General features: G+C 47.1%; 1 protein-coding gene across 2 annotated transcripts in view; it reads left to right on the forward strand.

Annotated features, from left to right (window-relative positions):
* Positions 1 to 579: 579 nt before the first annotated feature.
* The window catches only part of LOC117056153 (tumor necrosis factor receptor superfamily member 16-like), a 43,594-nt gene continuing 26,518 nt past the window's right edge, over positions 580 to 17,655 (forward strand). Inside the window, exon 1 of one of the 2 annotated variants that reach the window (XM_033166322.1) lies at positions 580 to 703. In XM_033166322.1, the coding sequence (XP_033022213.1) occupies positions 602 to 703 (102 nt within the window). In that variant the 5' untranslated portion in view covers positions 580 to 601. Of the gene's footprint in view, positions 704 to 979; positions 1,140 to 17,655 lie in introns of those variants that run through there. The other variant, XM_033166323.1, reaches the window with a different exon arrangement.

The following is a 17,655-nucleotide window of genomic DNA, read 5'->3' on the forward strand; positions in this document are numbered from 1 at the left end:
ACTCTGCGTCCTTTTTGTTCTCCTCCCTACTTTCCTCTCTCCTCGTTTTTTTTTTTTTTTTTTTTTTTTGCAAAAACTGCAAACCTTCCTCCTCTGGGAAGGAAGAGGCTCGGCTCCTCCCGCGTCCGCCGACGCCTCTGCAGCAACATCTGGAGCGACTTTCCGCCCCCCCCCCCAGATGCCAAACGGAGCTCCGCGCTCGCCCTCCCCAGAGGCCGCTTCGTTGTAGCAGTTGGGTTGCTTTTTTTTTTTTTAATCGGGAGAGAGAAAGAAAGAAAGAGAATAAGAGGAAGGACAGGAAGGGACAAATCTGTACTCCTCTTTGGGGGAGAAAGTGTGTCCAGTTTCCCTGTGATTGCAGAGCGCTCTACCCAGCAGCTGTGCCAAAAAATTTTGGACCGCGAGAAGCGTTTGGTGGTTGGTAACTGTTAGGGAGTGGGCGGGAGGGGGGGCGCGGATCTGTATTTATTTATTTATTGCAATCCCCCTCCCCAGAAAAAAAACCCATTAAGAAAAGAGAGATTGTGCATTCGGATCGAATCATTCCTAGTTTGCTTTTTGAAAAGAAAAGAAAAATATATATAATTGAGGGGCGTGCAAGATGCATCTCCAAGGAAGAGTCTCTGGTGAAACGGACGTGAAAGTGACCAGAGCCGCGTTTACATTCCTCCTCCTTCTGCTGCTCCAATCTCTCCCTGCAAAGGTGAGTCTTGCCTTTGTCTTCCACGCGGTTCCTGCGTTGTTGCAAGCGGGGGTGGGGCTGGATGACCCTTGGGGGTCCCTTGCCGCGTCGCAATTTTAGGGTCCTCTCCTCCTCCACCCCCGGAGCTTATTCTCTCTTCCCCCCCCCATTAATTCCGTGCCGTTTCGACCCGAGAAACTTGATATTTGGGGCGATATTTATTTGGGCGGGTGCGCGAAGATCTCTGCGCGCCCTTCGCTCCTTGGGAAACATCCCTCGCCGCTTGGGTTTGAAAGTTGCGCGTCGATCTCTCCAAAGGAAACGCAGGGGGACTTGCGCGCTTTCTCGGGAGTAAGTCGCGCTCTTCCAGAGGATCTCAAGTCTTCAAGAAAGGGCGTGGCTGGGGTGTGTCCGGACAGGGACTTGACGATGAGTTTGAATTTGGCTGATGCAGTTGGTTCGTGATTTATTTATTTTTGTGATACATATATATTTGTGGGCGTTTGTTTAAAGTGCATGATTTTGGAGAAATAGTTTTGAGGCGCAGCGGCGGGCTAGTTTCCCAGCACACGCACGGACTTGGATTTAAGAGGTTTGGAGCTTCTTTCGGATGGCCTGAAAAGAGTGCCTCTGAGCATATATAAGAGCGCGTTGCTCTCAGCCTTGAGGAGCGTGCAGCAAACGGCTCTCCTGACCCCCATAACTGGGGCTGGGTGGGTGTTTAAATGCGAGAGTACTGCTTAATCTCTCTGATCGCATAAAATTTATGTACTGCTTGATTGTTGGGAAAAATAATCTCAAAGCTGTTTACCAAAAAAAACCAACAAAAAAAGAAAAAACAGCAACAATAATTTTAAAGTTAAAGTATAAAAATAGACTAAAAACAGATGGGGGGGGGAACGAATTCTGACTGGCGGTATTCGTTTCCCCAGCACTTTTCAGGTTCCTGAAACTTACTGTGCAGATTTTGTTTAAAGCCCTGCTCCATCCACAAAGTTGTTTTGTATTGTTTTAGTATTATTTATATTAGATATCAAAAGATATCACAAGATAAAAAAAAAACCGCAAGGGCAAAGCACAACAGCCCTCCGAGGCGGGCCTGGCTTGCAGCTGGCTCCGAAGCTTGGGCAAATTATTTCACCCGCCCCCCCACACCCTCCTCCCAGCTCTGGAAAAAAGGGTGATAAGGTCTCAGCTCTCCAGAACTGCTTAAATTCTTTAGAACTGTTGGCTTCTGAGGCTGTCACCAGGCGGAGGAGACTGAGAGAGAGAGAGGAAACAGGCTCCCCTTGCCAGCATCATTAGAGTCCTAAAAACACATCCACCAGTCGGGAGAGAGGGTGTTTTCCTGGGAAATCCAGACTCTCTACTTGAGATCTCGAAATATCAAATAGTTGCCCTTTAAATCACCCAGTCAGGTTTGCTTTTGGGGTGATGGTGAGTAAAAGAGGGGCGCTTCCTTTTCTCTGCCCCCCCCACTTTTGCATAGATGAGGCTGTTTCCCATGCATTGCATGGGGATCCGTGTTCGAGACGGAACAGAGATTTACCTCTGGTTAAAACAGGAGGGGTGCTTTTGCTGTGCATTTTGCAGTTTTTATATTGTGATTTTGCGTCGTGAACCGCCCTGAGGTCTTGCGGACGAAGGGTGGTATGTAAATTTAATGAATAATAATAATAATAATAATATTTTGTGTGCAATGTGGTTAATGCAATTCTAGGTATGAATGCTCCTGGTGCTTTTTAGTGACAGCAAATGCAAGGAAGGGTTCCTTGCAGACTAAATTTCGACCCTTGGCAGAAGGGTCTACCGTTGCACAAAACTCTGCAGTTCTACAATTCTGTGCTGTGAAGATTTCTGTATCGCAGGGGGTTGGACTAGATGACCACTGGGGTCCCGCCTAACTCTACAGCTCTGTGATCCTGTGACAAGAGGAGAAGGGTCACAAACCCGACAGTGTAGCCTTGGCCAAGCTGGTGCAAAGGCCACAGTAAAAAGGGGAAGGGCTAGCTAGGGGGAAACAAGATCAAGAGTTCGAATTCCCAACTTCACCTTGGACTTCCAGCCTGCTGCTGCTTAGACTTCTTGTTGTGAAATGTGAACAGCCATGGCCTACCTTGGAGGGTTATTGTGAGACTCGAGGCTGCAATTTTATTTATGCTTAACCTGGCAGTAAAGCCCATTTTTGGGGCTTTACTTCTGCAGCGATATGTAGGGGGTTGTGCTACAGATTAAATAGCATGTTAAATGTTAAATAGTCGTGCCGTTTCTTCTCTGTATATGTGATTGAAATCGGTCTGTACAAGTGTATGAGAACCAAGGAATCTTGGGGAAAGAGCCTGCAGTCGGCTCATCTTCGTCGTAAAGTAAAGGTAAAGGGACCCCTGACCATTAGGTCCAGTCGTGTCCGACTCTGGGGTTGCGGCGCTCATCTCGCTCTGTAGGCCAAGGGAGCCGGCATTTGTCGACAGACAGCTGGTCATGTGGCCAGCATGACTAAGCCGCTTCTGGCGAACCAGAGCAGCACACGCAAACACTGTTTACCTTCCCGCCGGAGTGGTACCTATTTATCTACTTGCACTTTTGACGTGCTTTCGAACTGCTAGGTGGGCAGGAGCAGGGACCAAGCAATGGGAGCTCACCCCGTGGCAGGGATTCGAACCGCCGGCCTTCTGATTGGCAAGCCCTAGGCTCTGTGGTTTAACCCACAATGCCACCCGAGTCTACCCAAAGTTGAGCTTTTTTTTAGGGGGGGGAGCCCAGAGTTGTTGAGCTTTTTTGGGGGGTGTGTGGAGGGTGGAAACAAAATAGAAAATTCTTTCCAGTGGCACCTTAGAGACCAACTGAGTTAGTTCTTGGTATTGATTCTATTTTGTTTCGACTATGGCAGACCAATACGGCTACCCACCTGTATGTGGAGGGTGGAAACATTCATCCTACATTTTCTTCAACCACGAGATCAGAAAGTATCCTGCGATCGACCACAATCTCCAGGAAATCTACCTGTCGATTGTGGTCGACGTCGCTGCGTTATAGTATTTCACTCTGTAATGGCTCGCGACGGCAGTGTTAGAAACTCAGATATATAAGGTAGGTGCCAAATGGCCCCTTAAACCAAAGTTGCAGTCGCCAAAATGGAATGTCCAGTTGCCATTTTGGGGCAAGACAGCTCTCGAGTCTTATTTTTCAAAGAATGGACTGATTGTGATTGATTATCAGTTAAAGCCGCCCAGAGAGATGGGCGGGGTACAAATAATAAATTATTATTATTATTATCATTATCATTATTATTATTATTACATCTGGCTGTGTTCAGATTGCTAACTTGAGCTCGGTTAAGAGCTTTGAGAACTTAAAAGAAGAAAATCCGCTTGACACAGGAACAATCCACATATCTATTGGCCTATTCCGACCTCTTTTTCTTAATGGCGACACAGACCATTCACAATGTAAGAATATTCTTCACAACTGTGAGCAGAACAACGGGGTGGGGAAGACAAACAGCAACGATTAACTCAGGGGCGTAGCAAGGTAAATTGGTACCCGGGGGCAAATTTTTTTTGTCAACCCCCCCCCCCCGAGGCATGGGAAGGTCAGGTGGTACCCGGTGCGGAAAATTTCTTGTCAACCCCCCCATTGATCCCCCCTGCGAAAATGGTTTTACGTTATTTCATATTTTCTTACAAAGCAATAATAACAAGTAATAATAATAAAAAACTTTTATTTATATCCCACCCTCCCCGGCCAAAGTCGGGCTCAGGGTGGCTAACATCAGGTACATAACATTGGTATAAAATCAAACAATAATTAAATTACCTCCTAAAAACGTCTCAAAATCAAATTAAAGTCTAATTAGATGACTTTCCACAGGGTTAGGGTTGGGAACAGTAAGTGTTCTCTGAACTGAAATTTCAGCCTTCATGACATAGGAAAACAGCCAAGTGAGCAGCTATTTTGGTGGAGGAGGGTCAAGATATTAACTGATATGCATGAAATTTCATATATGGCTATATAATCCCTAGTATAGTAAGATAAGACCTTTGGAGCAGGCATTTTCAAAAAAAGAAAAATTAAAAAAAAAATCAATTCCCCCCCCCCCCCAAAATTAGTTCCTTGATAATTTGTCACCCCCTCCATTATGGAACCCAGGATGGACCACCCCCCTTGCTACGCCCCTGGATTAACTATAATTTGTTCCCTGCTCCTGCTCAGGCTGCACACAAAAAGCATTTTGGGTCCTGAAATCCATTCTGATTGTGCAGATAAAATACAACCGATAGAATTCTGCAGGATGTGGGATTAGGGTGTGAAAACGGTCCGGATCCAAGGATCCCCAGATGTTGGAGGTGCCAGGATCCATCCTGTCTCCTGGGCATCTTCACTTGGCCAAGAGCTAGGTGCAAAAGGCGCCTGGCGAATTTCGAACACAGGGCTGGACTAGATGGGCCACTGGCCTGATCCGGCAGGAAATGAGAAGGGAGATGAGGGAAGAACGATGCAGTTATGAACATTCTTTATCCCATGTGTTTGGTGACATAGTTCGGTAAAAGACACATAAGTCCCTGCTCCCTAGGAGCTTACAGTGTAAATGGTAATGGATGAACAAGAGTGACGAAGGCAGGATTTCTCTTAGAAGTACAGTGGTACCTAAGTTCTCAAACGCCTTGGTTCTCAAATGCCAAAAACCTGGAAGTAAGTGTTCCGGTTTTCAAATGTTTTTTGGAAACTGAACATCTGATGCGGCTGTCGGCTATTGTTTCCGGGGTGTCTGCAACAATCAGAAGCTGCGCCTTGGTTTTTGAACATTTCGAAAGTCAAAGAGACTTCCGGAACGGTTTAAGTTTGGAGCTTTTGTTTTCACTATTTATTTTGGGCTTTTGTATTTGAGGATTTTTCAGTTAATTTGTTTTTGTGACTGTGTGGAACCCAGTTCAGCTACCGATTGATTGATTGATTGGTTGGTTGTGTGACTGCGGAAATGGATAAAAAAACAAACCCATCCAAACATTGACCATCATCAGTGCAGGTAAGAAAAAAATAATAATTTTAATTTTTATCATCTACAATGCTGTCTTATTTATTTTATGGTACAGTGCATTGATTATTGCTTTCATTTTATGGATCAATGGTCTCGTTAGAGAGTAAAATTCATGTCAAATTTCTGCTTTAGGGGTTGTTTTTAAAAGTCTGGAACGGATTAATTTGTTTTGCATTACTTTCTATGGGAAAGCGCGCCTTGGTTTTGGAACGCTTTGGTTTAGGAACGGACTTCCGGAACGGATTAAGTTTGAGAACCAAGGTGCTGCTGTAGCAAAGTTGGCTGTGGTTCTTTTATTATTTTTTTTTTTATAAGAATTTATTGGCATTTTTCTATAACAAACATATACCCACACCCACACCTACAATAAACAAATGCAAAACAAATAAAACAAATACAAACAATGTCAAGCTTTCTTATTGCATCTTTCTAGGAAAAAAAAAAAAAATTTCTAATTCCATATCTTGACTTTTGACTTCCCCTGCCTTTTCACCTTCGAGTTTGTATCCTTAATCTATTTTATAACCATTTCTCCTACAAAAAAAAAACATTAACTACAATTATATAATATCTTCTAAATCCATAAACTTAATCCACTTAAATTCACTTTGCTTATACTCCACCTCATAAATCTTCTCAAATCATTCACATCTAATCTATCTCTTCTATCCTTAAGGTTGCTGCTAGTAACATAAAAACTTGAAATATCTCCTTTCATGTTCCAATAAGAAATATAACAAAAAGTTGTTGACAGTATTCACCCTCCGATTTCAATTTACCATATCAGGCTGCTTAAAGTTTTACTTAATGCTTCACCCCACACCCCCTCTGTCCATTATTCTTCTCCTAATGGCATCAGCACTGAACTTCCATCTCTCTTCCCTCTCCAAGCGTCCACAGATCCAGGCACAGTCCAAACCTCTCCTTGCCGCGAGTTCAGAGGTGTCCATCTCATCCTCTCTCAGCTTCTTCGGTTCTTTGTAACATTCCTTTTCTTCTTGTAAATACCTTAATTCTCTGTCCCTGGCCCCCGAGCTCACACCTCGGGGACTGGATATACGAAATCTTAACGTCGCCTTGGGGCTGCCACCCCCAAAAAGCGAATTTCTTCTCCGAAGTAGCTCATTCATTTCACTCCATCTTTGCATCCATCCTCTCAGCTCTTTGGCAAGGCTTTCTTCCAAAGTATCAAAAGTTTTGTGAGCCTCCTCTGTGGGCAATTGGTTCCATTTCAGACCCCCACACAAGACTTTGACTTTTCTATAAAGCAGTTCCACCTTCAAGGCAGTGAGTCTCTGTTTGTCCGTTAGTCCCGAGTTCAGTGCCAGTTCAAGGACGAAACCCAGCATACTGGCAGAGGAGGAGGAAACGGGTGTCATATTTCTACTCCTCTCTTTGTTCATCGCCATTTTCCTGAACTGGAGCGCAAATACCGCAACTTTAAAAGGAGATATTTTCCTTTAGTTAACTTCCCAAAAGAAAAGTTTGCCAGTCTCCTGTGTCAATTTTAAATACATTGTAACCAGTTCTGTAGCAGCAATCAGTCAAATTGGTTAGATTCTTGAGCTCGAAGGGAGGGAGGGCAGGCTGCCATTCTCCTTCCCCCCGGATCGTTCCAAAAGCACGATTTCTGATCAAATTCTTTACTCACGACCACCGGGTTCTTTTAGCTCCATTCTTCACAGGTAGAACTTGGACGCTCACCGCGGGCTCTGTCGCCGCATTTGCATCCCGGTTGGGGCATGTCCCCGAAGCCCGGCTCCGTTTGCCCTTCACCCCCACTCCCCCTTTACAGGGGGGGCAAGGGAAGGGTTCAGAGCCTCCGCGGGCGCAGCCGGGGAGCCCAGGGTGCGGGACGCTCTTCCCGCACCCCAACCGGAGCCGCGCGCTGCGGTAGCGCGGCTCCTAACCCCCGGGATGGACAAGGCGCTTCGGACCCGAAGCAGCCTTCGACCACCCGACGATGGCGTCGCCGCCGGAAGTCGGCTGTGGTTCTTTTATTAACTGGACTAGATCTCTTTGGAGATCTTCCAGCTTTGACGGGGTGTGTGTGTGTATGTGCGTGTGTTTTGGGGAGTGATGTGGCGGTGCTGGAATGCAATTTGGAAGGATTAAGGAGCGCCAGGTTTTTAACATGCACAGAGAGCTGTTGTTTTAGGCCGCAGATGCAAAACCCTGAATGTGTGGAGCCATTTCTTTGAGGCTGGCTAGCTGACTCTTGCTCAGGGCTACATCCCTCTGTGATGTATAGGACTGTCGACTTTGCCTCGTCAGGGTGTATCCCCTTAAATGGCTTTGGAAAGATACTTTGAATTTTTGAGGGCGATGCGATCTTAATCTTCCCTCCAGCGCTTATTAAGCAGTACAAAAGACGAGGGAATGTGAATTTTAGCGAAACACGATGGGGAAATACCCACAATTGAAAACAGGGGTCGGCAAAGTTTTTGTGGCTTGGGCCGGTTCACGGTCCCGCAGACGCCGTGGTGGACCGGAGTGCGTGCGCACTGCGCATGCATGCGCAAACGCTATTTCCGGCATGGAGAGGCGTGCACAGCTTCCCATTGGCTGCAGGAGCTTCTTGCAGCCAATGGGAAGCCGGACAGCGTTTCACAACAGGAAGTCTGAGCTGCAGCAGGCTGGAAGTCCAAGGTGAAGTTGGGAATTCGAACTCTTGATCTTGTTTCCCCCTAGCCCTTCCCCTTTTTACTGTGGCCTTTGCACCAGCTTGGCCAAGGCTACACTGTCGGGTTTGTGACCCAGCGTTGTGGAAGGAGGTCCCTGCTCTGCGCCGGTTTAGCGCAGCGCATAGGAGCCGACCGGGCGGGCGGCAGGCATCCCCAAGTGGGGGGCGGGGGTCCGTGGGCCGCTTAAACGACCTCCATGGGTCACTTGTGGCCCATGGGCCTTAGGTTGCCGACCCCTGATTTTAGGAAAACCAAACATTGCCTCCCATTGGTGTTAATTTACAGGCAAACACACAGCATTTGAAGCTACAGGTAGGAATCCGTGTTGGTCTGCCATAGTCAAAGCAAAATGAAAAGTAAAAAAAATTCCTTCCAGTAGCACCTTAGAGACCAACTAAGTTTGTTCTTGGTATGAGCTTTCGTGTGCATCTGAAGAAGTGTGCATGCACACGAAAGCTCATACCAAGAACAAACTTAGTTGGTCTCTAAGGTGCTACTGGAAGGAATTTTATTTTATTTTTAATTATAGCATTTGAAGCGTTAAACTGTATTTTGCTTGTTGGGCTTGTGTCTGTACTTTGTGAAGGAGGGTCCCTGAAGAAATAGTTTTTAAAAGGCTATTAAACTTAAACTTAGGAGGGCGCAATCGAAAGGCGAGTTCAGTTACAAAAGTCCCGTTGGAGTGAATGGGGGCTATGTCGGAGAATGATCCCATCCATGTGAATGGGACTTGTGCCCCCAATAGTGTTTGTGACTCCAGGGGGTTAACTCCAGTAATTAAAATCTGTTTCCCCTAAAATTATGGGGGGGGGGGGTTCTTTCTAAGTATTATTCATGTGAAAAATCTGTGGTCAATCAAGGCTTGAGGAGAGGCCTATCTGGGTTGTGGGGCTAACACAGAGCAGGTCCCAGATTTTCCTCACTGCTGTTTAGATTGTAAAAACGTGGAGTTTTGAACCTGGAACAGATGTGAAATAAGCTAGGATACCATCTTCATCTCCAGCACTGTTCTTAAACTAGGATAATTTCATGCCTAGATAAACAGAATAGGTTGCGTTTATGATTTTCAGAAGTTCCAATATGGCGTGGCAGGCAGGGCAATCCAACCCTCCCTCTACTCAGAAGTAAGCCCCATTGAGTTCAATGGGGCTTACTGCTGGGTAACAATCCTGTGTAGGCCTGCAGCCTGACTCCCATCTCATGCAATGCTTGGGATTATCTTTCTGTGTGCATGCAGGTTGGCCGGAGGAGAAAGTGCCTCTGAGCATGAGCAGAGAGATATTTCCTTACCAGAACCAAATTCTGTGCCTGTTTTTGATTATTGCACGCACCAGGAATCCAGCACCCTGCATAATACTTTGCCATGGCTACTAAAGGCAAAAATAATTATGCAAAGGACAAAGAAATAACAACAATGCAGTCACTGCAGATTTTGGTCCAGAATTTCCGTTGCTGACTTTCATTTTTAAAATGTGGAATACACAGAGGCCACCATAGGCAGGCCTTTGCACACAGAGAATACGAAAGGGTCATCTAGCCCAACCCCCTCCAATCACAGCTAAGGTTGGCCTATAGAGCGCAGTGCTCTAAATTAGAACTACAATTCCCGGCGCCCTTAAACTACGGTTCCCAGGGGAGAGAAGCACCTGCTTTAATTGTGTGGTGTGTACCCACCCGAAAGACAAAAGCAGACCCTTGGGTGGGTACACACCATACAATTAAAGCAGATGCTTCTCTCCCCTGGGAACCGTAGTTTAAGGGCGCCGGGAATTGTAGTTCTAATTTAGAGCACTGCGCCCAAGGTCAGCCTTAGCTGTGATTGGAGGGGGTTGGGCTAGATGACCCTTGGGTCCCTTCCAACTCCTCAATTGGCTGTCCCAAGAAGGTATTGAAGAGGCAGCAGAGGCCTAGTTCTTTAGGGTCCGTGTAAGGCTAACACGTCCTGCATCAGATGAAATGGACTGCCGTCCACCATAATGAACTTTTTAGCCTTTTACATGGGACGCTTCTTCAGCTGGAGAAGTATTTTCCATGCGTTGTGGGCTAAACTCACTAGCAAAATAACCTGCTTTCATATGCAAAACATCCCTTTTCCCAGAACCAGTGTTTCCAAGTTTCGAAAAAAAAGGATCAGTAAGTGTGTTATGTGCCCGAGACCCTGGAGGGCAGCTGTCAGTCATCGTCGAGTTGGAAGGGACCCCGAGAGCCATCTAGTCCAACCCCCTGCAATGCAGGAATCTTTTGCCCAATGTGGGACTCGAACTCGCGACCCTGAGATTAAGCATCTCAAGATCTGCTGGCTGAGCTACCGGTATCTCCATTCAGTGCAGACAGCGCTGATGGACAAAGAGTCTGAACTGGGATAAAGCGACATATTATGAGACTGGGGTATGTCTTTTGTGGGTTTTATCACTGCTTTGGAATCTGAGGTCTGAACAGGGAAATGAGCTTTTTCCTTATCAAGATGGGCCCTCAGGGAACAAGATACCAAGATAAAGAGGAGATCATGGAAGGGACGATTATGGGTTTTTTTTTTAGGCCCAAAGGGCAAGAGATAAGCAGTTCGGTGATCCAGATTGCAATTCCTGCAGCTGCTTTATGCTTAAAAAACAACTCTTTGAGTTAAGAGAGAGAGAGAGATTGTGAGGAGGCCCCACCTACAGTTTGGAAAATGAGGGCGAGAGAGCCTCACTGAGGACTAGAGCAGGGGTCAGCAAACTTTTTCATCAGGGGGGCCGGTCCACTGTCCCTCAGACCTTGTGGGGGGGCCGGACTATATTTTGAAAAATATAAATACCCTGCAAGCCGGTCCCGCAGCTGCCTCTGGACCTGGAGGAGGAACGCACTCTGCACGTGCTCAGGAGTGCGTCTCAGCACCGCCCGCTCAACAGTGTTGTTGACGAGCAGCAGCTGCTCCTTTGGCGGAGCTCCCAGGCGCCGTGGCCCGTCATCCGAGGCCAGGTCGGTGGGCACCAGGCGTGCCAAGCTCCGGCTGAAGCCCCGCGACGCACGCAGCCCAGACCCATTGCCCGCCCGCCAGCCTCTCCATCCATGGCCGTGCCAGGTTTACCTCAGCGCGCGGGCGGCGAGGCTTCGGATTGGCTGCAGGAACTTCCAGCAGCCAATCTGAAACCACCACAGCGTCGCGGAAGAAGGAAACGCCGTGCCAGTTTAGCTCAGCGGGCGGCAGGGTCCGCGGACCAGATTTACGAGCCTGGTGGGCCTCATCCGGCCCCCGGGCCGTAGTTTGCCGACCCCTGGACTAGACTGTTGCGAGGGCGAGCAAATGGCGGGCTGTTGTTTGCGCTTCTGCAGCTGCCCCTTAGCGTGAACTTGCAGAGCGCTGGGCCGTTCTAAGAATCAGCGATTTTGGGAGAAGGGGTGTGACTCAATGGCAGGGTGCTTTTCTATATTTATTTGACGGAATTTATATGCCACGTGATTGTAGCCAAACCTCTAAGCGGTTGACAAGAGATATTAAAATCCTCACTGACGTATCTGCCTCGCATGCAGAAAATCCCAGGTTTAATCCGCAAGGGTTTGTTAAAGTTGGGAAAGACTCGTAATGGGTCGATCGATTTATTTCTGTACCACTTAATATACGTATTTAAAATATCTCTGAGTGGTGTACAGAACACTGAAGTAACGACAGGCAACTTAAACTAAATATTTCAGAAATACTCAGCTATGTATAAAAAGGTTATATTATTGCAGATATATATATATATATATATTAATATAGATCAAGCAATATCAATTCCTTTTCCATCTGACACATCCTCTCTCTCTCAGCCTCTAAGATCTCACCCAGGGTCCAAACAAACTCAGTTCTCCTGCTTTTCCCGGAAAGAGGAAACACCCCTGGGTCTCCAGGGATAGCCCAGTTGGTAGACACTTAATCTCAGGGTCATGAGTTCAAGAACCACCTTGGGCAAAATACTTCCTGCATTGCAGGGGGTTGGACTAGATGACCGTTGGGGTCCCTTCAAAGCTCTACATTTCTATGAAATCTATGGGCAGGGCCAGACTGAAGCATCCATGAAAGGTGACCATCCAACCTTGGCTTATAAACCTCCGAGGAAGGAGAGTCCACCCATCTCACAAAGGAGTCCGTTTCACTGTCAAACATCTCTCACTGCCAGAAATTTCTTCCTCAAGTGTAGTCGGAAACGCCTTTCTTGTGACTTGAAGTCATGGGTTTGAGTCCTCAACCCTCCGGAGCAGGAGAAAACAAGCTTGTTTGCTCTCCTCTGCAACAGCCCTTGAGATATTGGAAGATGGCTCTCCTATATCTCCTCTCCGTCTCCTCTTTTGCCAGGCTAAACATACCCAGCTCCTTCAACTGTTCCTCATCAGGCTCGGTTTCCACACCCTCGATCATCTCAGTCACTTTCCTCTGCACACCTTCCAGCTTGTCAACATCCTTCTTAAATTGTGGTGCCCAGAATTGGTCACAGTATTCCAGGTGTGTCCTGACCAAGGTAGAATACACCTGGACTATGACTTCCCTTGACCTGGAAGCTAGATTTCTGTTGATGCAACTAGAATCATAGAATCCTAGAGTTGGAAGAGACCCCAAGGGCCATCCAGTCCAACCCCCTGCCAAGCAGGAAACACCATCCAAGCATTCCTGACAGATGGCTGTCAAGCCTCCGCTTCAAGACCTCCAAAGAAGGAGACTCCACCACACTCCTTGGCAGCAAATTCCACTGTCCAACAGCTCTTACTGTCAGGAAGTTCTTCCTAATGTTTAGGTGGAATCTTCTTTCTTGTAGTTTGAATCCATTACCCCATGTCCGCTTCTCTGGAGCAGCAGAAAACAACCTTTCTCCCTCCTCTATAGGACATCCTTTGATATATTTGAACATGGCTATCATATCACCCCTTAATATCCACTCTCTTCTCCAGGCTAAACATACCCAGTTCCTAAGCCGTTCCTCATAAGGCATCGTTTCTAGGCCTTTGACCATTTTGGTTGCCCTCCTCTGGACACGTTCCAGCTTGTCAGTATCCTTCTTGAACTGTGGTGCCCAGAACTGGACATAGTATTCCAGGTGAGGTCTGACCAGAGCGGAATACAGTGGTACTATTACTTCTCTTGATCTAGATGCTATACTCCTATTGATGCAGCCCAGAATTGCATTGACTTTTTTAGCCACTGCACCACACTGTTGACTCATGTTCTGCTTGTGGTCCACCAAGACCCCTAGATCCTTTTCACATATACTGTATTTTTCGCTCCATAAGACACACTTTTTTCCTCCTAAAAAGTAAGGGGAAATGTCTGTGCGTCTTATGGAGCGAATGCATGGTCCCTGGAGCCGAATTGCCTAGGGGCCCAAAGCAGATCGTGCTCTTTTTTTTTTTTACAAAGAGAGAAGGGGGTGTTCAAAGGAAGCCGCTGAACAGCTGTTCAGCAAGTGATCAGGAGAGAGATAAGGCTCCCTTTCCAGCCGTGCCCCCTTGCCCAGGCCTCCATTTTTGAATGCATAGGGAGGCTGTTTGTTATCTGTCTGTTAACTGTAGAAATGGCTGTAGGACTAGAAGCTGCAGAACTGTGAGTTGAACCCCATAAAAACGGGGCTTTCCCTCTTTTTTTTTTAAAAAAAGCTGCACCACTTTCAGCTGATCCTCAAAAAAGCAGGGCTTTTCCCTTTGCAAAAGAAGCTGCACCACTTTCAGCTGATCCTCAAAAAAGCAGGGCTTTTCCCTTTGCAAAAAAAGCTGCACCACTTTCAGCTGATACTCAAAAAAGCAGGGCTTTTCCCTTTGCAAAAAAGCTGCACCACTTTCAGCTGATCCTCAAAAAAACAGGGCTTTCCCCGCTTCCTCCGCTAAAAACTTTGTGCGTCTTATGGAGCGAAAAATACGGTGCTGTCCTCTCCTCCATCTTCTTGCATGCTGACTGCCGCAGCGACACATTCCTGCATCTCAGCCAAGATGCTCTCAAAAGCCTTCGCTCTCCCTAAGCTTCTGGTTGACCCGATGAAAGAGATCATAGCACAAGTTGTAGCTCAGTGACACGCCGTCTTCCCTGGCACCTTCAGGTGCGGCTGGGGGAAACCACTGCCTGAACCCCCTGACAGCTGCTGACGGCCAGTGTAGACAATATTGAGGTCGCTGGACCAAAGGCCTGGCTCTTATTTGCGCAGTTCTGAGGCTGAGGACTGGCTCAAATTAAGCTCCAGCGATAGTTCTCACGTCAGAAGAGAGGCAGCTAAAGCCATCCGTTCCTCCATTCACTATTTCCAGCAAATTTCACGTCGGGGCTAATGTGAAACACATTTTCCCTGGTCTGGTATTAACATTTTTTCCCAGGCAGCCCCTGTAATTACGCGGTCAGACCATATAAAAGCTGCCTTTATCCCTTGTACTTCCTGGGGAAGCTAATTAATGTTGCACAGCTTAATATTCTCTGTTCTTATTAAGTTGCAACTTTGTGGTGGTGGCGCTCAGGCTGCCGGGGGGGGGGGGGTTTGAATTTTTTTTTAGATGGGATGGCAACATGGGGAGGGCAAAAAAATGTAACGAATGCAGGAGTGGGGGGTGGGGGTGGAGGGAAGCAGATTTTATTTCAACCCCAAATGCTTCAGGATGAAATTAACTTTGTAGGAGTTTTGGGCTTCCTAGATTGACTGCCAACCTAGCAGTTCGAAAGCATGTCAAAGTGCAAGTAGATAAATAGGTACCACTCCAGTGGGAAGGTAAATGGCGTTTCCGTGCGCTGCTCTGGTTCGCCAGAAGTGGCTTAGTCATGCTGGCCACATGACCCAGAAACTGTACGCCGGCTCCCTCGGCCAGTAAAGCAAGATGAGCGCCCCAACCCCAGAGTCGTCCGCGACTGGACCTAACTGTCAGGGGTCCCTTTACCTTTGCCTTTACATTGATTGAAGAGAGTGAGGAGGGCATTGTCTTAAATTTGTTGTTATTCAGTCGTTCAGTCGTGTCCGACTCCTCGTGACCCCATGGACCAGAGCACGCCAGGCACGCCTATCCTTCACTGCCTCCCGCAGTTTGGCCAAACTCATGCTAGTCGCTTCGAGAACACCGTCCAACCATCTCATCCTCTGTCGTCCCCTTCTCCTTGTGCTCTCCATCTTTCCCAACATCAGGGTCTTTTCCAGGGAGTCTTCTCTTCTCATGAGGTGGCCCAAGTACTGGAGCCTCAACTTCAGGATCTGCCCTTCCAGTGAGCACTCAGGGCTGATTTCTTTAAGGATGGATAAGTTTGATCTTCTTGCAGTCCGTGGGACTCTCAAGAGTCTCCTCCAGTACCGTAATTCAAAAGCATCCATTCTTCGGCGATCAATCTTCTTTATGGTCCAGCTCTCACTTACACAGCACATAGTTAAACTGCGGAACCCCCTGCCGCAGGAGGCAGCGGTGTCCACCAACCTAGTTGCCAGTAAAAGAAGATTGTGCATGCACACGAAAGCTCATACCAAGAACAAACTTAGTTGGTCTCTAAGGTGCTACTGGAAGGATTATTTTATTTTAATTTATACAAATTCATGGTTAGCGCTGTTGACTAGTGCGATTCTTCCTTGCTGCCCATCTAAATCCCTTCCACCTCTTTCCTCTCTCTGCTCCCCTTTCTCTGGGCATGTCCACACAGAGCTGATGGTGTGTTGTAAGAATATTCCCCCCCCCCCCTGTTTTTCTTCTGCATTCCAGGTGAGCGTTGTTGCCCCCACTCCATCCCTCCAGGGAGCTGGGGGGGGGGCTGGGCTTCCCTGCCATTCATCCAGCCTCTGAGAGTTCATTCATCTCCCAGACGCCTTGCCTTACCCTGAGGGGATAGCAAAGAGTGATTTGAGCTCTCTGGAAAAGGAACCCAGGAGGGAGGAGGAGGAGGAGGAGAACAAGGGAGAAGCCTCTGGGTTGAAAATGCAACCCTTTGTTTGCTTGTCCAGACTCCGCTTTGCAACAACTGTCCCTTAAATTTCCCTTTCCCAACCCCGTGTTCCTTGGAGAGGTTTTGGGCTCCCAAAACCCATCAGCCTGAGTTGGGAGTCAGAAACATCTGGAGCAGACCGTGGCCCACTGGACACCACTGTACCAGAGGTTTTCAACCTTTTTGGGTCCTCAGCTCCCTTGACCAACTACAGTGGTTCCTTGGTTCTCATACTTAAATCCGTCCCGGAAGGCCGTTCCTAAACCAAAGCGTTCCAAAACCAAGGCGCGCTTTCCCATAGAAAGTAATGCAAAGCGGATTAATCCGTTCCAGACTTTTAAAAACAACCCCTCCTAAAACAGCAATTTAACATGGATTTCACTCTCTAACGAGACCATTGATCCATAAAAATGAAAGCGTTAAACAATGCACTGTGCTATAAAACAAATAAGACAGTATTGTAGATGATAAAAATTAAAATCTATATTTTTTCTTACCTGAACTGATAACAGTCATTGTTTGGATAGGGGGCTTTTATCCATTTCCGCAGTCACAAAATTAATCCATCGATAGCTGAACTGGGTTCCACACAGTCACAAAAACAAACCGAAAAAGCCTCAAAAACAAAAACGCAAAATAAACCGCAAAAAGAGAAGCGCCAAACTTAATCCGTTCCGGAAGTCCGTTTGACTTCCAAAATGTTTGAAAACCAAGGCGCAGCTTCTGATTGGTGCAGGTGCCCCGGAAACAATAGCCGACAGTTGCATCGGACACAGTGGTACTATTACTTCCCTTGATCTAGATGCTATAGGAGTATAGCGTTTAGATCAAGGGAAGTAATAGTACCACTGTATTCTGCTCTGGTCAGACCTCACCTGGAATACTGTGTCCAGTTCTGGGCACCCCAGTTCAAGAAGGATACTGACAAGCTGGAATGTGTCCAGAGGAGGGTACACCAAGGAGGAGTCAGCAAGCAAGCTACGGCTCTTGTCTCGCTGCACCCCACACCCAGCCAGTTCCCCAAACATCTAATTTACAACCTCTAGGCTGGTTCCGTACTCATTCGTTCGGGTGTATCTGAAGAATTGTGCGTGCACACAAAAGTTCATACCAAGAACAAACTTAGTTGGTCTCTAAGGTACTACTGGAAGGAATTTTTAAAATTATTTTTATATGGTTTTAACAGTGAGTCCGTAAGTGACTGTGGAGGCAAGTTCTGGATCCACACGTCTTTCCACAGTAGGGACTGGTTTCCGGGCAGGAGTTGATCACGGTGTGGATTTGCCATGCGTGCCTTCCTCTTAGCATGTTTCTCCCTTGCGTCCTGAGTTTGAGTGTCTTCAAAGCCCATGACGCC

Source organism: Lacerta agilis, chromosome 12, assembly GCF_009819535.1.
Source record: "Lacerta agilis isolate rLacAgi1 chromosome 12, rLacAgi1.pri, whole genome shotgun sequence".
NCBI lineage: Eukaryota > Metazoa > Chordata > Lepidosauria > Squamata > Lacertidae > Lacerta > Lacerta agilis.